Below are 22,853 nucleotides of genomic sequence, written 5' to 3'. Positions count from 1 at the left end.
GGAGAGGACAGCAGGCAGTAGGGTTCAGAGAACTGAACACTGATGACACTAATCTTTGGGGCATAGCGTCCACACCTGAGGACAGGCTAGTAATCCAGGCTGACTTGGATAAACTTAGTAAGTGGGCAGATACAAACCTGATGACGTTCAATACCAGTAAATGCAAGGTACTTCAGCTCGGGGAAAAAAACCCTGCAGCATACTTATAGGCTCGTCAGTGCTACGCTTGCTAGCAACATGGCCGAAAGAGGCTTTGGGGTCATGATTGACCACAAGATGAACGTGAGCCACCGATGTGATGTTGCAGCCGGCAAAGCAGACAAAACTCTAGCTTGCATCCATAGATGCTTCTGAAGTAAATCTCAGGATGTCATCTTCCCTCTGTACTCGGCCTTAGTAAGGCCGCAGCTGGAGTACTGCATCTAAATCTGGGCTCCACGATTCAAGAAGGATGTCAAGAAGCTTGAGAGAGCCCAGAAGAGAGCCATGTGTATGATCAGAGGGCAAGAGAACAGGCTTTATGAAGAGAGGCTGAGAGCCATGGGACTCTTCTGCCTGGTAAAGCGCAGGCTCGGGGGGGACCTGGTAGATGCTTAGAAGTATATAAGGGGTGTTCATCAGGATCTGGGAGAACGTCTGTTCACCAGAGCGCCCCAAGGAAAAACAAGAACCAATGATCATAAACTCCTCCAAGACTGTTTTAGGCTGGACCTAAGGAAACATTTCTTTACTGTCTGAGCCCCCAAGACCTGGAATAGACTCCCTCCAGAAGTGGTGCAGGCACCTACTCTGGACTCATTCAAGAAACGTCTGGATGCTTATCTTGCTGGGATCCTTTGACCCCAGCTGACTTCCTGCCCCTGGGGCAAGGGGCTGGACTTGATGAACTTCAGAGTCCCTTCCAGCCCTAACGTTTATGAAAGCTATGAAACTGGGCAAATATTCTGGGGTTAATGCATGCATGGTTCAATGTCCTTGATGTCATTGGCAGTGGCAGGGCCATAGGACATGGATGACCCAAGGGAGTGGAGTGGGCATGCAGCTCTAATGCTGTTGAGCAGATTGGCAGCAGGAGACAAGGAGTGAGGCCTGCATGGTCACAGGGGCAGAATGGCTGCCTGGTACATAGTTGAGAGATTGTGTATTGGAATATGGTGTAGGAGCAGGTATCCGGGGAAGGAATGGAATTTGGGCTAAAGCGAGCTGCAACAGCTGAAAGGGTACAGCCACAAGTGGGTGAGGGTATCAGCCCTGCTAGACTGAGAGAAGCACAGCTTTGAAGGGGCAGGAAAAGGCATAATTGTAGCTGACTCCAAGCCTGGCCCACAGTTATGGGATTTGCAATATGGGTTTGACATCCTTGGGAGAGGGCTTGGTGCTGCTGAGACTTTCCCTTGCCAGGGCCAAGGCACAAGCCCAGAAGATCTTTGGAAGTGGTGCCCTGGGTGGGTCTGTGCCTGCCTGGCAACTGTGTGCAGGCATAACTGAGTTGTGCCCACCTTGGCTTCTGTTGCAGGTGCTGTGAGTGTGGGGTCTCACTGTCCCACCAGTACTATGAGAAGGATGGGCGTCTCTACTGCAAGAAAGACTATTGGGCCCGGTTTGGGGAGCTGTGCCATGGCTGCTCAGAGCAGATCACAAAGGGGCTGGTTATGGTAAGTGCTGCCCATCTCAGCTGCCTCCTGAGAGTAGGAGCTGGCTCTGGCTCTGGTTTTGACTCTCAGTATACCTGCATGAAAGGAACAGTGAGAACTCTGTGCATCCAGTCCAAACCAGGTGCACTGGCCCCTTAAATCAAGAGATCAGCCATCTGCTTCCCTGCCGCTGGGGCAACTAGTTTAGGGGGCTGAGTTATTCAGTCAGAAGGGGAGAGGGGAGTGGGCCCAGGAGATTCCCAGACCTCCCTGTGGCCATTTGGTGAGACATAGCAGGATTTCCCCAACTCCTTTACAGAAGAGGCCTGAGACCCAACCGTAACCTCGTGCTGAATGTGTGGGCGTTGGTGTCATTTAGAAATGAGGTCACTGGAGAAGAGAAGTTTCCAGCAGTGTATGGGTCTGTCTCATACACAGCACTGGCTAGTTGCAGTCAGACAGCACCATGGTGGGGGAAGCCAGGCTTCTGTACCAGGAGAGGAGCTGGTTTTGCACTCTGGTACAGGTAAGTGTAAGCGGGGGATTTGTGACCATGGGACAGCACTGGAGGGTTGGGGCAGGAAGGACACTGCTCTGTCTAGTCTATCAGAGCTGAGGCTCCTGGATTGACAGACCTAGGCTGTCTTGGTGATCACCAGGAATCCTAGTTTTTTTCTATTTAAAAATCCAAAATTCTCTGATTAAAAAAACTCAAAATCTGCATTTTTCCTCAATTAAAATGAAATGCCACTAATATATATATATGAGTGATACCTGTATAGGTCTATCTATATATAGGTATCAGTGGAACACAGTCTTTCATTGACATATTTACAATTTTAAAGTAACGTGTCTCAATGATTATAGTGTCTCAATCGTTATAATAAAATAAGTTCTAAATACCTATATATTTTGGCATTTGATTTTGGTTTTTTTTACCATAGAAAATCAGAGCTCTCCTTGCCCCCTTCACTTACCAGGACATGGGTCCAGCTGCAGCTGCCCCCATACCTTGTGGTGCTGAGCAGCCATAATATGCTGGTGCCCCTGTGTCCCAAGCCAAAGCCCCCCATCCCCACCAGTGCCCCTCACTCCCAACTCTGTCCCCTTGCCCTGCTGGTACCCCTCACTTCTGACCCACAACCCCCCGCCCCTTCTAGCTGCTGGTGCCTTTTACTTCCAACTCACTGCCCCCTGCCCCACAGCCCTCCAGTGTGTAGGGAAGGGGCGCTGTATGGGGCAGTGGAAGTGCCTGGCCATAGGCAATGCCATAGGCAATAAATTGGGGGAGGGGGGGGGGCATGTACTCCCCATCCCAGATTAGTGCACCTACAGCAGGGCATGGGGGTGCAGCTTGGCTGGATTGGCACTGCCAGGAGGTGCCTCTGCGGCCCAGCAGGTGGCACCTGGCATGAGAGGGCAGAGCGGGGCAGTGAGACTTGCTGCTGCAACCGCCACCACCAGTACCCCCGTGCCAGCTGTGCTGTCAAGAGCATGAGGAGTAACGGATGGGGGTGCAGCGGCCATGCTGCCCTCACCTTTGCCCATTACCAGAAACTTGCATGCTGGGCTATGGCTCTACCCTGGAGGGGAGATGGGGTAGGGGTCAGCATGGGCAGCCGGAAGAGAATGGCAGCAGTGACACAGTGGGTAGAGCTGTGGCCCTACATGTGAGCAGCTGGTGGCAGGAAGAGGTGTGGGTAGTGTGCCCCTCCACCCCTGTTCCCTTATTCCCCATGCTGCTGGCAGCATGGCTGGTGTGGCAGTTCCAGCAGCAGTGGCAGCAGCAATGAGTCTTACTGTCCTGCTCTACCCTTTTGCTCCAGGTCCTGCCCACTAGGCTGCGGAGGTGACATCTTCCCATGTCAGTCCAGCTAAGTGCCCCACTGCAGGTGCACAAATCTGTGCCTTCCCCACCTTCCTCTCTCCTGCCTGTCCAATATGGAGCCCAATTCCTGCGCAGCAGTGTGTACAGCAATGGGGAGCCAGCCCCTCTGCCAGCCCTTCCACCCCACAGTGAGGTGCCCATGGCTCCGTCCTGCTTCCTGACCGGGCCCCACAGCCACTCATTTCTGCCCTGGCCCCAGGCACTGAACACCACTGTGGCTGGGCAGCTCCCCCAGCCCCAGCCATCAATCCTGCCCAATTCCCTCCCTCACTGTGGGAGCTCGGTGTGAGCCCCTTGGCCCGATCAGCCTCCTCCTGTTCCCCCAATCCCAAGCAGCCCCTTGCAGGCTGGAACTCTGCCAACCTGCAAGGGGAAATTTGAGATTACCTGCATCTTTCTCCTTTAAAGGAGAAAGTCTGTGTTTTTCTGTGTTTTTACTAGGCCTCTGGGCTGAGGCAATGCTGCTGCATTCAGGCCATCCTTTTTCACTCCTCCTTTCCCCTGTTCCTGTGGAACCAGAGGGGCGTGAGAGCATGACAGGTCAGGCTGCCCCTGCAAGTGACTCGCTTTCCCCATCTCATTCAGCCTGGACAGTACAGAATGGCCGGTTTCTTTCACTGTTATTTGTACAGGGAGATCAACAGGGAATGACTCTTCTGGTATGAGCCCGGTATGCTCTGCAGTCACTGCCATATGGGGCCCTGTTCAGTCTTGGCCAGGCAGTACCAAGGGAGTCCTGCACCTTGCAGAAATGACAATACCCTGAAAACACCAGAGTGGATTTTTCCCACTTTTTCTAGAAGATGCTCACTGCTGGCCCTGTACGGAGACTGTGCCTGGGTCTTACTCCTGCCGGGCTCATTAGCTAGTCTTTTTCCAAATGTTGGAATTTCAGCGCAGACAAGCCAAGGTAGCTCAGATCCTGTGACCAACCTGTGTGCCAGGGGCTTCTTGAGCTGCTCTAGGAAAACCAGGCCCTTCCCAGACAGTCTGCCCCTGGGAGAGCTGCATGTCAGAGGTCAGTGCTGCCCTGCCTGCCAGGGAGCCCTCTGCTCGTAAATGCCTTGCTAATAATTTCATGCCTTGCCTGTTGCTGTACTTCCCCATCCCTCTCTCTAAGTGAGATGATTCTTTCAAATGTTTTTATTGCCACATCTGAAAGAGAGCAGGCTGGGAAGTCTGGGCTGTGCACTGTGACTGTGTACAAGATAAACAGCAGCTTCCCCTTATTTACAAACAATGGAGGAAGGAGCTTTTTGCTACCCAGTCTTGCAACTGCAGAGCCCCTGCTTACTCAGGAGAAACCCATGAGGTCCCAACCAGGCTATTGCTGCTGGGCGAGTCCCAGGATGTGTCTAAGCACAAACATAGGAGTCCTCCCCCTGCCCCTTCCCCTCCACTGGAGGTGATTAGCTCCACAGGCTTGTCTTGGCCATCAGACAACATTTTCCTCAACTATATTTAGTCTTGTGACTTCTAATTAATTTTTTGCCAAGACCCACACTTAGTAATTTGCTTTCTGGGAGGGGGTTTAACTCTTGAAGCACATGTAGGTATAACTGCATCCTACAGCCAAGCCAAATGCATTTGGCACCTGGGACCTTTCCTCCTCACTCTCTCTGACCTCCAAATCCTGCTGGGGTTTTTCTCTTAAATGGAGGGGATGGAGGGGTTTAGATCTGAGCTGATCATCCTTGCTCAATCTCCCTTAGCAGACAGAGGGGATCTGTTCCCAGTCTCCGGGGGGTGTGAGGCCAGTACCATGATGGCTGCCACATTGCTCCCATCTCCCCTCAGGCCCATTACAGCATCCCTACATCTCAGCCTCTCCCTCCCTCTCCCTCCCTGTCTGTTCATGCTCATGGGGTTCCTAACAGGAAACAGCATTTTCTTTCCAGCAAGGGCTCCTGCTTCCCCACCCCCAGCCCCAGCCTTGTCCAGCTGCCTCTTGGTGTGCTCTGGCTGGTAGACTGCCCCTGTGCCCCTTCCCAAGTCACAGTGCCTACAGGGGCTCTTGCCAGCTACTCATGTGTCTCCAGGCTGGGGCAGGATTTTCTGATCACTCGGCCTCATGCTGACCCTGACCCTCTTGGTGCTGGGTGGTGCTTTCTCATTGGAGCACCCGGGTCTCACTGCATCTCCTTTGCAGGTGGCTGGGGAGCAAAAGTACCACCCAGAATGCTTCAGTTGCCTCAACTGCCGGGCCTTCATTGGAGATGGTGATACCTATGCGCTCGTAGAGCGCTCCAAACTGTACTGGTATGTGAGAGCCTCTCCACTGGGCATGGCCACCTTGGGCCAGGTCCTGTATGAGACCTGGGAGTGGGAATACAGGTTAGCAGCCAGGACTCCAGGGTCCGCAGTGTAAGCTGGCCAGTGGGTGGATCCATCCTGGTAGGGTGTGCTTGGCCACGCTGTGAAGGGCCGCCCTGCCTTCAGTTCCCCGGGTTCCAGCAAACCCCCCAGGGATAGTTTGGAGTAGTACTCAGTGCAGCCTGATAGCGCTCCTTGGCCCATGACACCAACAGGACAGAGGCCCCTGCAGCCCCCCATGTCACCTGGTAATGGGGCTCTCAGCCTGTGTGTCTCGGATCTCCCCATCTGCTAATGGTTCTTGGTACATTCCCAGACAGCAAAATAGTTTCCAAGAGCATAGGGAGGCACCTGCTCCCCACCCCACCCCCCATCTGCCCGAGGAAGGACCCATGGCCCTGTGGGCCAGCCAGGGCTCTAGTTAGCCTGGGGCCAGCTAGGAAGTAAATGGAGAACAAATTCCTTATAGCTTCTTTCTCCCCTCCCCCAACTGTGTCTCTGTCTTACTTCCCCATGCCTCTCCCTGCTCTCTTGCTGTCCCTTTCTTCTTCTGCCCATCCATCACTCTCATTACTTCTCTGATGCCCCCTCCAAGTGGGCACTGTTATTACCAGATGGTGGTGACCCCAGTGATTGAGCAGATCCTGCCAGAGTCGCCAGGCTCCCGGATCCCACATACCGTCACACTGGTGTCCATCCCCGCCTGCACTGATGGGAAACGAGGCTTCTCTGTGTCCATTGACCAGCACTGCAACTCCCAGGGCTGTGGCACGGAGCACTCGCACACTGTCCGGGTCCGAGAGTACGTACCTGTGGTGGGTGTGGCTGGGGGAGGGCAATCCCCAGGGGCAGCGGGCACTGACCTGCCCTGGCTACAGTGGGAGGCCCGCAGCCAGAAGTTTTTGCCATCTGTACTTGGGGATCCTGCTAATCTGAGCACAGCTCTGCAGCACTGGCGACGGGGAACTCTTGCCTCTGTACAAAGCTTGGTCTCTTATGAGCAACAGTGAGGTCCCTGTCGTGGGGACTTCATGTGATGGACCCAGTTCCTGAAGAGTCACGGGCCAATTGAGGACCCTGAGGAATCCCCCCTCACTACTGAGAACAAAGAGCAATCTGTCTGCTGTTGAGAGGCATGAGGGGAGGTGGCCCCAGTCTCTCTGGAGGAGGTGGCCCCAGCATCCTCTCCATGCTGCTTGGCTAACAGGGTTCTTGGTTACTGAACCCACTGCCTGAGGGCAGCCTGAGCCCCTAGGACACCTTATTCAGATATCAGGGCAGGCGAGGGGGCACTGCTGGGTGCAGCCCAAGCCTCTGTTATTTAGGTGGGTGGTGGGACAGGGCACTGGGCTGCTGCTTCCTCAGGGGGGGCTGTTTGATGGGGACACTGGAGAACCTTGTGGTGAAGCTGTGTGAATCAGTGTCATTTGTGCATGGGGCCAGCAGGTTCTAATGACCCTGTATGTCCTCTGCACCCAGAGTGGATCCCGACTGCATCAGCCCTGACATGAAGAACTCCATCCACATTGGGGACCGGATCCTGGAGATTAACGGCACCCCCATCCGGCATGTTCCACTGGATGAGGTACTTGACCCCCCCCAACCAGCTGCCCCCCACCTGTGGAACCAGGGCAATGCACAGCTACAGGGTTCTGGGGTGGATGCTGCTGCTTGATGACGTAAGCCTGTCTCCTTTGTGCCTTACAGATAGACCTGCTGATCCAGGAAACCAGCCGCCTCCTCCAGCTGACCATAGAACATGACCCCCACGAAGCCATGGCCCGAGAGTCTGTGCTGGAAAGCAGCTCCCTCTCTGACCTGCACAGCCCCCTGCGCTCTCCTGCCCGCACACCCTGTGGGGAGGCCAGTGCCGTGTGCCACAGGACAGTCATGTAAGGACAGAGTTCACTAGCATCCCCCACATCCACACCTGCTGGAGAGGAGGGGAGGGGTGAGGTAGGGGTGAGCCCATGTTGGGAAGGGGGTCCCTGCCCAGCCTGAGGACTCCCAGTGGTGCATGGTGCTCTGCCCTGCTGACTTTTCCTGCATTCATGTGGCAGGAGGAGCTGCAGCACAGACAAATCCCCATGCTCTAGCTCCATGGGCTCCCCTGCTTCCCAGCGCAAGGATATCAGCCGTTCTGAGTCGCTGCGCATCGTCTCCCGTACCCATCGCATTTTCCGGCCCTCAGACCTGATCCATGGCGAGGTGCTGGGGAAGGGCTGCTTCGGACAGGCTATCAAGGTATTGCCATGCCCTGCAAGTCCACGGTTCTGGGGAAAGATCTTATGCCTCCATGAGCCAGCATATACGTTAGTCCCCTTCCTATCTCTCTCACATGGGGCAGGAACTTCACTCCTCAGAGACATCTCCCCTCCCTGTACCAGCTGACCCCAAGAAGGCAGGTATGATCCCCCTCAGGCCCCCTCAAAGCCTCTTCTACCCTAGGACTGACCAAGGCCCTGGCTTCTCACTACACATCCCTCTGTCCTTCATTCTGCAAACTTTAACATCCCCAGTATAATGGTTGCTTCAGTCTCACTGAGGGTGGGATCTGCCAGGTGCTGCCCCTGCCCAGCTTGTGCTACACAGAGCATCAGGTTGAACCACACCTTGTCATGCATCCACAGATGCATCATGAGCAGGTCCAAGGAGGTGATCCTCCCCCTCTATGCAGCACTGGTCAGGCCGCAGTTAGAGTACTGCATCCAGTTCTGGGCGCTGCACTTCAGGAGGATATGGACAGCATTGAGAGGGTTCAGAGGAGGGCCACCCGCATAATCAGGGGGCAGCAGGGCAAGCCTTACGAGGAGAGGCTGAGAGACCTGAACCTGTTCAGCCTCCACAAGAGAAGGCTGAGGGGGGATCTAGTGGCCTGTTACAAACTAGTCAGAGGGGACCAGCAGGCATTGGGGGAGTCCCTGTTCCCCCGAGCACTACCAGGAGTGACTAGAAATGGTCACAAGCTGGGAGAGGGTAGATTCAGACTAGACATCAGGAGGTGCTACTTCACTGTCAGGGCGGCTAGGATCTGGAACCAACTTCCAAGCAAAGTGGTGCTGGCTCCTATCCTGGGGGTCTTTAAGAGGAGGTTAGACAAATACCTTGCTGGGGTCGTTTGACCCCAGTACTTTTTCCTGCCATGGCAGGGAGTCGGACTTGATGATCTGCTCAGGTCCCTTCCAACCCTATCAACTATAAAACTATGATTTGCTCTGAGGCTTAGAGGAGCTCAAGGCAGCAAGGAGCCTTTTGTGTGTGGCTGCCATCCCAACTCCTGCCCCCTCCCCCAGGTGACACACCGCGAGACAGGAGAGGTGATGGTCATGAAGGAGCTGATCCGCTTTGATGAGGAAACTCAGAGGGCATTCCTCAAGGAGGTGAGTTGGCTCTGCTCACTGTCACTGATGGCTGCACTGGGGAGTTGTAGGGCCCTGGTCTGCCCAAGGCCTTCCCTAATCTCTGTGTCTGCCCAAACACCATGTTATCCCTGTCACTGATCCTGGCCCAGCACAGATTCTGCCCCTCATTTCAACAAGGGGCCCCAGCCTCGTGGGAGCTGGGCAGGCTTTTCCTAGCATGTGGATGCAGCTCTGGGTCCATGGCACCTGTATGGGTTCCTGGCAGTATTGCAGTGAGATATGCAGGGTCTGGTTCTCAGCAGGGCAGGGCAGTGCTGTGCTATTCACTGACAACCCCATTTCAGTTGCAAACGGAGTGAGCACTAGTGTGGCTCTTGGGGCTCTACAGAGATTGGTTCTTGGCCCAAGGGAAGGAACATTTTTTGCAGTGCCCTGGAAGGAGACAAAATCTTTGCTGGTTAAGTTGGCAGATAATCCAGGGCAAGGGGAAATGGAAATGTTGGAGGGTACAGGGCAGAGTGATCCAGATCACTTGGTCAGCTGGGGGCAGACACACAGTGTATGCTCCCCTTTGATCAAGTATACGGGTCTCCATCTGGAAACAGAGATCACGGGCCACACCCACAGGAGGAGCCTCTGTCCTGCGAGGCTATGACTGAAGAAAACTGAGGGGTTCTGGTTGATAATCAGCTGTACGCAAGCTCCCATTGCAGTGCTGTGGCCAAAAGACTTGGTGCAAGCCAAGAGTGAGTTAACTTAACCATTGGGAATGCTTACTAAGGGTGGTGGTGAGTACTCTATCATGAGCAGTTTTTGAACCAAAGCTGGAGTTGTTTCTGAGAGACCCTTCCTGGAGCAGACAGGGGTCAGCTCAGGACAGTGCTGGAGCCTGCTCTCAGGTAGATGGCCAATTGATGGCAGTAGCTTCTGTTGGCCTTTGAGAATGAATGAAGGAAAATGCTGTTTTGGGCCCTGCAGGTAAAGGTGATGCGGTGCCTAGAGCACCCCAATGTGCTGAAGTTCATTGGAGTGCTGTACAAGGACAAGAGGTTGAATTTCATCACAGAATACATCAAAGGGGGGACCCTACGAGGCATCATCAAGAGCATGGTGAGCAGTGGGCTGCCCAGGCTGGAGCCCCTTCATGCCAGCCTGCCACTTACGGGCTTGAGCCATAAGCCTTGAGCAGGGTAATTTTGATTCCCAATGGACCATGCATGACTGGGTGGGAAAGGTAGCTGACACTGCCAAGTGGATTGGGCTGTGTGTATTTTCCATGGGGCCTGGGACTCTGGGTGCAGCACTGTCAAAGATACTGCCCCTGGGACTGCTGCTTATGCACAGAGTGTGTGGGACACTGTCCCTAAAAAGATGTAGCCAAACACTTACAGACAGGCAGTGGCTGTGACCCATGGCCAAAGTGCTTCAGGGGGGCAGGGCAGGATGGGAGTCAATCACCTCTTCCTTTCTTTCTCACTGATGGACTTTTCTGTCTGCAGGAGAGCCAGTACCCATGGAGCCAGCGTGTTAGCTTTGCCAAGGACATTGCAGCTGGGATGGTGAGTGTTGGGCTCAGCAGCAGGGTGTCAAGTGACCAGTCAGCTGAGGCTGCTGTGCAAGGGTTTGCTCCACACACATGTACATAGCTCCAGAAGGACACAGGAAACTAAATGCAAATATACAAGGGAGGAGGATGCATACTGGAGTGTTGTAGGGTGCTCTGGGCCAGTGTACACTTAGGGAGGCTTTGAGTGAGGAAGGGCATTGTGTGTATGCAAGCAAGGGGCTTTAGGTGAATCCAGGGGTGCTGCTGCTTATATGCACTTGGGAGCAGTGGGCCAGTGGGGCCATTGCTGTGTGTGCACATGGGAGGCTCTGTGTGAATGTACATGAAAGCCTTGCAATGCTTGTACACGTAGGGTGGGGAGCATTGCTGTGGGCAGGCTTTATATTACTGAACGTACATACCACTCCCATGACACCAGTAGCTGTGAGCAGGTACCTCTCTGACCTTGGTCTTTACTGTCTGTAGGCCTACCTGCACGCGATGAATATTATCCATCGTGACCTCAACTCTCACAACTGCCTTGTGCGGGAGGTAAGTGTCAGTCTCCTCTCTGTCCCTGCTTATATCAGCATAGGGCCCTCAGTTGTGGTCTGGGAGCAGAGGGGCTGCCAGCCACCATGGCTAACATGGCTCAGCATGGTGTCCGTCAGAGACTTCTCCCAGCCTGGGCACTACATAGCTGTCTCACCACAGCATGCCCTGAGCAGCTGCTATCTCAGCATTTCCCCCTGACTAGTCTCCCTGCTAGCTCAGCCTGTCTCTCTCCCACCCAGAACAAGAGTGTGGTGGTGGCTGATTTTGGGCTATCCAGGCTCATGGTAGATGAGAAGAACCCACCGGACCAGCTCAAGAGCCTAAAGAAACCAGACCGGAAGAAGCGCTACACAGTGGTAGGGAACCCCTACTGGATGGCCCCAGAGATGATCAATGGTGAGTGGAGTGGGTGGGACCCTGGGACATCCAGTGAAGTCAGCAAAAGTTAGTTTGTCTTGCACCAGGAGAGGAGGAGCCAGGGGCACCTTTGGGCTTGTCTACATGGGCACTGTTTATGCCCCGTTGGCCTGTGCCTGCTGACTTGCTCGCAATCCAGAAGCACATTGCTGAGGCCCTGTGGAGTATTTTTCAGGCCTCTGGAGGCTGAGGGCTCAAAAGCAGGTAGAAAGAAAAGCCTGGCATGGCTTTTTTGATGTGGTTATGGTATGGTGTGTGTCAGTGGGCAGGGCCATTCCAGGTGGGCGCTAATCGAGGCAACTGCCCCGGGACCTACGCTTGGGGGGCCCCGTGGAGCTGGGCAGAGCAGCAATGGTGTGGAGCCACCCCCCCACCTCCCCGGCCAATGCCGCCACCATTGATGGCGGCAGCAGCTTCTTCAGGTCCAGGGCCCGTGGGATCAGAGCGGGAGCAGGGTCTTGCATGGGCTGATTTTCCCTGGGCCCTGCACCCTGCTCAGGTTAGCTCTGTCAGTGGGTCCAGGTAGGTGGGCTGTGGGCACAGTGGCTTGAGCTTCTGCCCTCATGCTGGGACCCATTGCTTCTATGGTATAGACAAGGCCTCAGAGGCTCAGGGATCCTGTCATATGCATACACAGAGGAGCAGCACCAAGTACCCTGTAGCAGAGGTCTGGGTATGAGATGGGAGGAGGCCAACCAGGGCGTGGGGGGTATAGAGGCAGGATGCTCTGACCTTCCTCTTCTCCCCACAGGTAGAAGCTATGATGAGAAGGTGGACATCTTTTCTTTTGGCATCCTCCTGTGTGAGGTAAGTGCCCTCCCCAGGGCTCAGTGTTATATGAGTGTACACACATCTCCTCTACCCTCTGCTCTCCCCTTTTGCCAGGGTTTCAAGAATCCTGCTTCCCTGGGGGATGCTCCTGCTTGGGAGCCCAGTAGCTGAAATGCTACAACACCGTAGGTCTCCTTGCTCTGATCCTAAGTCCTGTGCTCCTGCTCCCTCCCAGATCATCGGCCGAGTCAGCGCTGACCCTGACTACCTGCCCCGGACCATGGACTTTGGTCTCAATGTACGAGGGTTCTTGGACCGGTACTGCCCCCCTACATGCCCACCCAGCTTCTTCCCCATTGCTGTGCGCTGCTGTGACCTGGATCCTGAGAAGAGGTGAGCAGTAGACACAGGGCTGCCTTGCAGGAGGACAGGCCTCAGGACAGGGAAGGCAAGGAGCTCAGATCTATTTCTGGTCCCTGAAGGGGAACATTCTTCCCACTGGGAGCACAGGAGAGTCTGGGCTGTGGGATCTCTAGCCCCAGGGTGGGTAAGGGAGGGTCTGATGTGGATACCCAGGGTACTTTCACTAGGTTGTGAAGATCCCTGCTTCTGCTTAGGGTGCTGCAGCCTGACTGTGGGTAAAATCTGACCTCATGAGGTGTGGAGAGGCATGTGAGATCAGGTCATGCTGAGCTGGGGGTGGGATCTGTCCTCTTGGGCTGTGAGGCAGGGTGTGATGTCAGGCTGAGCTGTAACTTGACCTCTAACCTTACAGACAGTAAGGCAGTGTGACTCTGAGGTGGAGTCTGACATGCTCCCCCATGCTGGACTGTAGCAACCTATGTCTCTCCCCACCCAGGCCCTCCTTCAGCAAACTGGAGCAATGGCTGGAGACACTGCACATGCACCTGGAGATCCGCCTGCCATTGAGCTCGCAGCTGGAGCAGCTGGAAAGGGCCTTCTGGGAGACGCACCGGCGAGGCGAGGGTGGGCTGCCAATGCACCCTGAGGTCCCTGACTGAGCACTGGGCAGGTGCTCATGTAAATAGTTCGCACTGAGCCCCGGCACAGGAAGGGGTGCTCACTACATGCTCCCACAGTGCCCAGGGCCTTGCACTCCCAGTGCATGGTGAATACAGCCATGGAGGACAAGTGCTACATCCTGCCCAGCATCCGCTGCCCCACAGCAAAATCTCTGGGGTACCTCGGGGGTCAGCAGATGGCCAAGCCCTCCCCTATCTGCTAGGGCAGTTTTGTTGCTTCCCTTCCCATGCTTACAATTGGCCCCTGGGGGGAGCTGGCTCTCCCTGCTTCCTCACCCATTGAGCGCTTCCTCCAGCACCGTACCCCCCTGCTGGGACCCCCTCGCAGTTTCCAAGCTCCTTGCCCTTGGAGGGGAGCTGCTTGAGCTTCATAGAGCCACCCACAGCCTGCGGACAGCCCTAGCTGTAAATAGTCCCTGTGCATAACCCTTCCCCATGCTGTACCCTGTGCTCCGCATGCTGGGAGTGAGGTAGCAGTCATGCTGCCCATACCACAGGACCTGCAGGAGCTAGGGCACTGCCTGCAGCCCCCTCTGCCACTTGCTTTGTGACCGCACAAGCCACCCACCTGCATCCTTTGCACGCTCCACAAAGCGCAAGGAGGGGGATGTGCTCCCACTCTGGGCAGAGCCCCAGCATCTGTCACTAGGGGGTGCTGGTCCTGGCTCTGTGCCTGCTGGGAGCCCCGTGGGTTCCCCTTGTACAGACCCTCATCCTATTGAAGTGGTGCCTTGGGTTTATGTGAACTTGCACTGCAAAACAAAAGAGTTCTCTCATTGTCAGTGTGGGGTGGTCCATGTTGATGAGTGCTGTGCAGACTTGTGCAGGGAGGTTGTAATGGGGACCATGGGCCTGTCTGGGTGGGGGGGGAGTGCATGTCACAGGGCACATTTGAGTGTGTCTGATGGTGCAGGGCAGTGCAATGTCTGTCACAGCATCGGTGCCAGTCTCTTGCGGGGAGCAGGGGGAGGGGTGAGAGAGAGAGATGGTGGGTTTGTAATGGTGTTTGTCTGCGTATGTGATGGTGTTTGTCTGTCTTTTTCTCTGAGCCTATGAGTTCTTATGTGTGTCCCTGTCCTTCATTATGGTATGTGTCAGTGCATGTGAGATCCCAGGCATTTGCCCTCCTGGCCTGTGTCCATTCATCCTAGTGAATGACTGCCCCAGTGCCCCTCACCCCCCACCCCCTCCACCTTGGTGATAGGGCCACACTACCTCTCTTTTTGAGCCCTTTGAGGGTCTCTGTGTTCATCCCTTCTTGCCCACTCCTCCTTCAGGTTCACAGCAGCCCCTGTTCAGGGCAGATGCCTAGGCCTGTCTTCAGTTCCATTCAACTCCACTTTGGCCTGAGCCCAGCCAGTGCATCCCAAGCAGGGATGTTGGCCCTCCAGGAGATTGCACTGCAGAGCAATGAGTCCTCCCCTGTGTGGGCTCCAGGCTTCCTGGGTCTGATCCAGAGACTGCCAAGTCAGGATGCTACCTCTGGCATGGGCCCTTGCTCCTGAAATGCCTGATCACTGGTACTGAGCAAGAGTGTGCATCTCAGGACATGTGTAGGGGTCATTGTGTGTGCAAGTCACACATGCCTGGTGTGTTGATGTCTGGGGGTGTGTGTGAGAGAGAGCACGGTTCCCTGTCCCTGCACACATTCTGGGCTGGCACAGGTGTGTCTTGTTGCTGGGGTTGAAGCTGCATTTCTCTGTGAGTGTCTCTTGCAGGCCACATGGCTTCTGCTTCCTGCACGTGTTCATGTGCCTGCTAGCACATGTCCCACTGCAGTCTGCGTGTATGTATGTGTGGGTATAATTTTGCCCCCCTCCCCCTGCCCAAGTCTGTCCTGTTGTAAATCCAGACCTCTGGGTTTACTGAACCAAGAGAAGGGGTGTGGGAACCCACTGCTTTCATTTTTCCCCCATGGACTACAAAGGCTCTGTCAGGTGACCATTGACCCGGGTGTGTTAGCGCCTGTGCCCAGTGCTCGTGTGCAGGGGTCTGTCTGGGTGAGCACTGGCAGAGGGGTTCTGGTCTGGAGGGGTGTGTTCCCAGTCACCCCCGCTTGTCTGTTTTTGCAGTGCGGTGCTTTTCATGCTACTTTTATTCAGGTTAATTTTCTGTAATATGTTTAAAGAAAAGAGTTTGTATTATTTTTTCATACGGTTGCCATGGCAATTTGGAGTTTGCCATTTGTCACTCTGCCTCAGTTCTGCTTACAGGAAGTATTAAAACTGTGAAGCATCTCTGCGCACTTTGACCTGGAAGTAAAAACTGATGACCTCTCTGGAGGCGGGAAGGAGAACTCAGACTGTGATGTAACTGAAATCATGACTCAATAAATCCAGTCCTTCCCCACTCCACCTCCTTGTGTCCTGTTTGGGAAGCGCTTACCCGACACAGCTGGGCACTGCCACCTCATGCTTACTGTTAAGCAGCATCAGTTTTCATAATGTCCTATTTTCATGTCCAGGAGTCACAGGCAGGAGGGTCTGGCTCCCTTGGAGATACCTGCTATGGTATGGACTATTCAAGAGAGCCCTCATTCCTGCTACCAAGGCAAAGAGAGACTTTTCCTGCTTCAAAGAGCTTAAAACACACACAGGGGATGCAACAGGGATACAGAGAGAAAAGATGAGCTGAGAAACAATCCTCTGACTCCTAGGCCAAAGTGCTGACCAACTCCATAAAGCCAATGCCCTGAGCTTACAGCAGAGTCTCTACATGTCCACGTAGTGTTAGTGCCATGCCTAAATTAGGCATGGTCCTGAAGACAAAATACTGTGTGATCTTGTCATTAATACGTATACACAAAGGGGTTAAACACAGTTTACACAGACACCCTGTAGCCTGGCATTTCCTTCTGAGTGCTTTCTTTGCAGACTTCCTGTTTGTTCAGCCAAAGAGTTTTGGCAGTAATGATCATGACAGGAAGAACTCCCAGGCCCTTTCTATATGTGCAGGTAAAGGTGCAATGGGATCTAATGTATGATCCAGTCACACCTCCTTTCCTGCCACACATGCATGGCAGGAGGTGTGACTGGGATTGTGCATTAGATCCAAGCACACCTTATTGCCAGCGTAGGGGGAGCCTGATTCTGGGCTACCCCTGCCTCGCAAGAAGCAGGCTTCCACGGCTCAGCAAAGGGGACCATGGCCAGCCGAGACCAAGAGACCCGCAACTAACGGGGCTCCCAGTCCCGGCTGCAGCTCACGAGCAGCAGAGACCAAGAGTCCCCACAATTGACAGAGCAGATGGGACCTAGAGTCTCATTACTGACGGGAGTCCCAGCTTCACCTCAAACACAATCAGGAGCCAAGTGTGGGGTCTCTCAGTCTCGGCTGGGCATGTGTCACAGCTGGGACTGAGAGCCCTGCGTGGGCTTGGTTTTCACTCACCCCAGAGCCTTGAGGATCATGGCAGCTGAGATCCCCAGGGCCTAGGGGTTTTATGCAGGGCATGGTGCACTGAAAGGGCTCCCAGCCACAGGAGAGAGACTACTGCACGTGCAAATTAAAGCTCAATAGCAACCAGCTATAAAGTTAGTACACATTTTCATGGTTTAACTTTATAGCTAGTTGGAGTTTTTAATTGTGATAGCTACTTTGCATGAGTAGATGGTCTTAATGTAATTGCACAGTTAACTAGTTAATTGCATGGTACCTGTAACGTGTAGAGGGCGGTCAGACTCACAGCGAGAGGGGCACCAATTTGTAAGGTGCTGCATGTACCGTCCCTACTGCAAAGAGTTTACGGTCCACACAGATGGGATGAGACAGGGATATGGAGAGAGAAAATGAGTTGCTTACAGCAGACTCCGGGGTGGAGTTACATTTTCGTGATTCCCTGGCCAAAGTGCTGGCCACTGGACCACACTGTTATTCAAAAGGATCTGCTACCGGTTGCTCAAGGTGTATCCTGGAGTCAGCAGGGACCAAACACGGCTGACAGGCCCAGGCCTGTTGTTGGCAGTGAAACTACCAAAGTGCTAAGGACAAAGCTTGGCAATGTTCCTTGAAAAGGGGAAATGTGAGGCCAGAGACACGGTTTGGAGTCCTGCCGCAGGGACTCCTGAGGTTCTGGTTGAATTTCACCCCCCACCTTTTTGTTTTTGGTCACCCCATCCATGGCCCCAAGTCCTGGGACCTCCTGGTCAACCTCCCCCTAGCCCTGGCCAAGTGAGCCCTGTACTTGACCAGGAAGGTGCCCAGGGCTGCTTTCCTCTCACTTGTCTGCGCACATTTCCAAGCAGAGCAGCAGTGGGCGGTGTCCACACGGTTCCTTGGATGCCTTTGAGAACTGGTGGGTGTGGCCCGGGGGGCTCTGCTCAGTGTCCCCCTCTGGAGCACCTATTTTCACATTTTGAGCCTTTGACCCCCACATCACTCCTATCCTGTTTGCCCTTTATTTGTCCCAAGGAATTAGTTGTGTTATTCATTCATTGGCCCCACACCGTAGGGGCCACTATTTAGTTGGATGGGCCTTGGGCCTGTGGCATTTGTTTGGGTAACACAAATAGACAGGAACTTCTGGGGCCTGGGCAATTGGTATCTGGGGACACTACTTCTTGCACCAGCTGGACTGCTGCAGCAGCATCCCAAATCCATTTTTTAAAATACCCCAAAATCCATGTTCTTCCACAAAAGACCACTCTACACACACACACACACACACACACACAAATATCTATATGTGTTTATTTGTGCTTTTGGTTTTCTTTGCACATGATGGGTGTGTGATAGGGGATGTGGGGTTTGCAGGAAGGGGGTGGGAAGGGATGTGGGAGAAGGCGGGTGGTTTTGGGTGGGTGTGTGGGTAGGTGTGGGGCAATTGTGGGGGAACTGTGGGTGTGGGGGGACCTTGTGGGGTGGCTTCGTAGGAGGGGTGGGTCCCCTGGCCCCCACAGGGCGCAGCCCCTCCACACAGCACATGGACTGCCCCCATCCCTGCAGGGACCCAGCTCCCCCCTGGAGGGCCACAGCCCCCCTCACAAAGTCCCAGCCACCCTGCAGGGCCACAGTCCCCCCAGCACAGGGCCCATAACTTACCATAACAGCCATACCTTGTCATGCACCAAAAGATGCATCTCAAGCCAGTCCAGAGAGGTGATATTCCCCCTTTATGCGACATTGGTCAGGCCGCAATTGGAGTACTGCGTCCAGTACTGGGCGCTGCACTTTAAAAAGGATGTGGCCAGCCTGGAGAGAGTTCAGAGGAGGGCCACCTACTTGGTGAGAGGGCAGCAGGACAGGCCCTAAGAGAAGAGACTGAGGGTTCTGAACCTCTTCAGCTTCGGCAAGAGGAGGCTGAGGGGGGACCTGGTGGCTGCCTACAAACTCATCAGGGGAGATCATCAGCATATAGGAAGAGCCCTATTCTCCCCAGCACCACCTGGGGTGACGAGAAACAATGGTCATAAGCTGATGGAGAATAGGTTTAGGTTAAAGATCAGGAAGCAGTATTTTACAGTTAGGGTGGCCACAATCTGGAACCAACTTCCTAGGGAAGTGGTCCTCGCCCCTACCTTGGACATATTCAAGAGGAGGTTGGACGATCACCTGTCTGGGGTCTTGTGAACCCAGCATTCATTCCTGTGGCAGGGGGTCAGGCTAGATGATTCGTTCAGGTCCCTCCTGACCCTAGCTACTATGAAACTATGAAACCCCCTGCAGCAGCAGAGGGAGTGGGACACTCTGAGCCCACTGCTGCCAGCTCCCCTGCAGTGCAGAGCAGCCCCAAGCAGCTCAGAGCCAGTGCTGCCTGTGCCACTCATCAAGGGCTGGTGCCACTTGCAGGGAGGGTGTGTCACACTGAGCCAAGTCCTGCTGACACTGGGGCCACTCGTGCTGCCAGGCCAAGCTGGTTCCATGGTGGCAGAACCTGGCGCATCACACAGGGACCCATAAACCCTGCTACCCCATGTCCCTAACTTAGGGACTGGGGGCAGCCAGAGCACCACAGAGATGCTCTGGCCAGAAACCAGAGCATCTCTCTTGGAGGACTGACTCCTGGGTTGCCTCCAGGCACGGTCAGGGATTGCACCTTGCCCCACTGTTCTGTGGAGAGGTGTTTTTTTTTCTCACCCCTGGATATGCAGGGGTCTAATTTTGCCCTGTTTTTTCATTCCTGCACATGCCTCTTGCAGCACCTCAAAGGAGTTTCAGATGCTGCAAGACGCACGTGTGCGCTCATCTGGACATGCCCAATGGGCATATCCACACATGCATGCATGTTCACTTGCAGCAGCTGAAATAGAAAGATGCAAATTTGAGTTGGGGCTTTTTGCCTCAGCGCACATGCCCAGATATGCACTTTGGTGTGGTGCAAGTTGTACCACATGAGGCAAAATAACACTGCTGGCTCCTCCCGGATATGCAGCCAGGGGGAGCTAGAGCCCAGGGCTAACACCTGTGCTGGCCCCAGCAGTGTAAAAAGCTGCCCTGTCCTGGCCCCATCAGTACAAAAAGCTGCCCTGGCAAGTGGCTCAGGGCTACCCATTCTTAGGAGCTTCTGGGGCACAGCCAATTGGTACCTGGGGACACTACCCCTTGTGCCAGCTGGACTGCTGAAGCAGCCCAGAGAGTTCCCTGCACCCTCTACTCACTGCAGCAGTCTGGCAGTGGGGGGGCTGCTGCCTGGCTGTGACCTGCTGCCACCTGTGGCCCTAAGGCTGTGCACCTGCCAGATCCAGAAGGGAACTGCATAGCCAGTAGAGGTATCTGCCCCTCTGGGCCAGCTGCCAGTGGGCTGTGACTGCAGAGTTGGCCTTTGTGCAGCACTACTGCCATGTGTGCCTCTGCCCAGCCATCTGGGCAGCTATCGCCCGGAAAATGTTCCCACTGTGTTGGCATGCTTTGAACAATCCAAGCATGTCCTCCTAGCCCCAAGTGGCCAGGAGGTCAGCCACCTCCAACTGGGTCCTAGGTGCCAGCTCTGAGCAGGCTCCTCTGCCTGGGCACTGCCACTTGCCTCCCTAGCAGGAATTCTGGTGTTCCCTATTTGAAAACTGAAAAATTCCTGATAAAAAAATCCCAAAGTCACTCTGTAAAATACCCTGAAATCCATGTTCCTCCACAATTAAAACAAAAGACCACTAGAGAGAGAGACAGAGACAGAGATCACTTGGGCAATGTTTTATTAATATATCTACTGTGTTAAAGTAATTTGGAAGCCTACCAGTGTCTCTATCATCATAATAAAATTAATTCTAAATATCTATATGTTTTGCTGTTTGCCTTTGGTTTTTGTATATCATAGAGCAGTTAGAGCTCCCCCTGACCCCTTCACTAACCAGGATATGGGGACAGCTGCCCCTGCAGCCACAGCTCCTACCAGCAGGTCTCATCCTGTATGGCAGCTGGGCACACAGGGTGCATGCAGGGGGAATGTGGGGTTTGCAGGAAGGGGGCAGGAAGGGGGTGGGGGAATGTGGGTGGCTGTGGAGGGATGTGGGGGGCTGTGGGGTGTGTGGGTAAGTGTGGGTGGATCATGGGAGAACTGTGGGGGGATTGCTCAGGAGAGGTGGGTCCCCTGCCTCACACAGGGTGCAGCCCCTTGCACAGTCATGGACTGCCCCCCCACAAGGCTACAGACCACCAACAGGGCCCACAGCCCCCAAAGAGGGCCCATGTGCCCCCGCCCAGGCCCAGCCCCTGCCTGCTCCCCCCCCCCCCCCCCGCCAACTGCTGCCCCACCCAGTCCCAGCATCCTGGCACTTAAAAAAAAAAGGAAAAAAAATCCCTGCACTCACCAGCTGTAGTAGCCACCGTCAAGGCTTCTGAGGCCTCATGGCAGAGCCCTCCCCACCACCCCTCCCCATGCCACTCCAAGCTTTCAGACAGCGCAGGGCACCACCCAGCACCCTGCCGAGCCACACTGCACCCACATGATCTGACAGCAACAGCACAGGTGCCAGGTGGCCGAGGCCAATCCCCACTGCCGTGCACCGCATGGGGGTGCTCTGCCACAAGGCCCCAGAGGACCCAACAGCCACTGCTACAGCCAGTGAGTGTGGTCTTTTTTATTTTAAAGTGCTGGGATGTTAGGGCTGGTTGTGGGGGGGGGACAGCCATTCGTGGGGCTGTGGGAGACAGGCAATGTGCTTCAGCACCGGGGCAGGGGCCAGCCATAAAGATGCTCTGGCTGGCTGCCAGAGCAGCTCTGTGGAGGACCCGAGCCTCCCCTACCCCACTTTTTTTGCCTGGGGTATTTTTTGAACCCCGGATATCCAGGGATCTAATTTTGCCCCCACACAGCAAATTTGTAGCACAGGGAATGTTTTTTTGTTCCCGCATGTGTCTCTTGCAGTACCTCAAAGGGCTCTGAGACGCTGCAAGAGGCACATACATGCGCCATTGTATGGATGTGCCCATAGAGATTTTTTTTACTAACAGCAAGCACTTAACTTGGTTTGTAATGTAAAACTATATACATGCATGACTGTCCAGCCCTGTCTACATGGCTCTGAGCCCAAGTGTCTGTCTGGTCTAATTTTTTGCCTTCTCCTATTCCCCTATACAATACTCTGGCAAATTTTGTTCACACTCCAAGATTCCTATAGTCATTCCATTGGCCATGCCCTAGGATCCACTGCAGTTATGGAACTGTGGAAGAAGAAGGGCCTTTGAGGAAGAAGAGGGAAACTGAGTGAGGTGTGAGAGAACACATGGATAGATAGGGAAAATATGAACGGTGGGAATCTGTGAGGAAAGAGATGGAAAATATTAGTTTGAGAAATGCATGAGGCATCTGTGGGATGTCAGGCAACTGGGGTGGGGGGAGGGGTAAGTGGGTTTGGTCCCAAGTTGGAATCAGTAATATGGTGGGTTTTTTGTACATCACTTGTGCTTGCAATTGTCACTACAAATAGATTTCTTCACCCAGATTATGGTTAGGTACTCATGAGATATTTTCAATATTTTTTTCTTAGCCCATATCTGAGACCTGAGTTGGAAATTCTTGGAACGTTCCTCCAGACAAGAAGGTTTGGTTGGTCAGTAAATTGATCAGCCTAGCCCTGATAAAGCCATGTCTAAAAACCATATTTGCATAATTCCAACACCAGTGAGCCCCATACAGACTGGCTTATGCAGGCAAAAAATGGAACTGAGCTGAACAAATGTCAATAAGTCTTCAGAATTCATTTTCTTCTGCTAAGAGCTTAACTCCAACCTTTCTTTTTAATAAAAAATTTTTGTGAGCTCCTCAGAGCCTGAAAAAAAAAGATGGTTGCTAACATGATGTTCCAAACATGATGTCACAGTGTCACTGATGACAGCATATTTTGATGGCATTGTCAGGCTGGCTGTTAAGTAAGTGGGTGATGACTGAAA

The 22,853-nt window shown here is 54.0% G+C and overlaps 1 protein-coding gene across 3 annotated transcripts in view; it reads left to right on the top strand.

The window, feature by feature from the left end:
• Positions 1-15,878, top strand: part of LIMK1 (LIM domain kinase 1) — a 33,481-nt gene extending 17,603 nt beyond the window's left edge. For 2 of the 3 annotated variants that reach the window (XM_059717007.1, XM_019486326.2), the window contains 14 exons: positions 1,517-1,655; positions 5,672-5,781; positions 6,431-6,637; positions 7,315-7,420; positions 7,543-7,727; positions 7,896-8,079; positions 9,129-9,215; positions 10,176-10,307; positions 10,697-10,756; positions 11,230-11,295; positions 11,538-11,694; positions 12,467-12,522; positions 12,722-12,879; positions 13,346-15,878. In XM_059717007.1, coding sequence (XP_059572990.1) covers positions 1,517-1,655; positions 5,672-5,781; positions 6,431-6,637; positions 7,315-7,420; positions 7,543-7,727; positions 7,896-8,079; positions 9,129-9,215; positions 10,176-10,307; positions 10,697-10,756; positions 11,230-11,295; positions 11,538-11,694; positions 12,467-12,522; positions 12,722-12,879; positions 13,346-13,508 — 1,810 coding nt within the window. In that variant the 3' untranslated portion in view covers positions 13,509-15,878. Of the gene's footprint in view, positions 1-1,516; positions 1,656-1,953; positions 2,161-5,671; positions 5,782-6,430; positions 6,638-7,314; positions 7,421-7,542; positions 7,728-7,895; positions 8,080-9,128; positions 9,216-10,175; positions 10,308-10,696; positions 10,757-11,229; positions 11,296-11,537; positions 11,695-12,466; positions 12,523-12,721; positions 12,880-13,345 lie in introns of those variants that run through there. The other variant, XM_059717008.1, reaches the window with a different exon arrangement.
• The last annotated feature ends 6,975 nt before the right edge of the window (positions 15,879-22,853 follow it).

The sequence above is a fragment of the Alligator mississippiensis genome, chromosome 14, assembly GCF_030867095.1.
Source record: "Alligator mississippiensis isolate rAllMis1 chromosome 14, rAllMis1, whole genome shotgun sequence".
In the NCBI taxonomy this organism is placed as follows: domain Eukaryota; kingdom Metazoa; phylum Chordata; order Crocodylia; family Alligatoridae; genus Alligator; species Alligator mississippiensis.
This window is presented reverse-complemented; position numbering and strand designations above follow the sequence as displayed.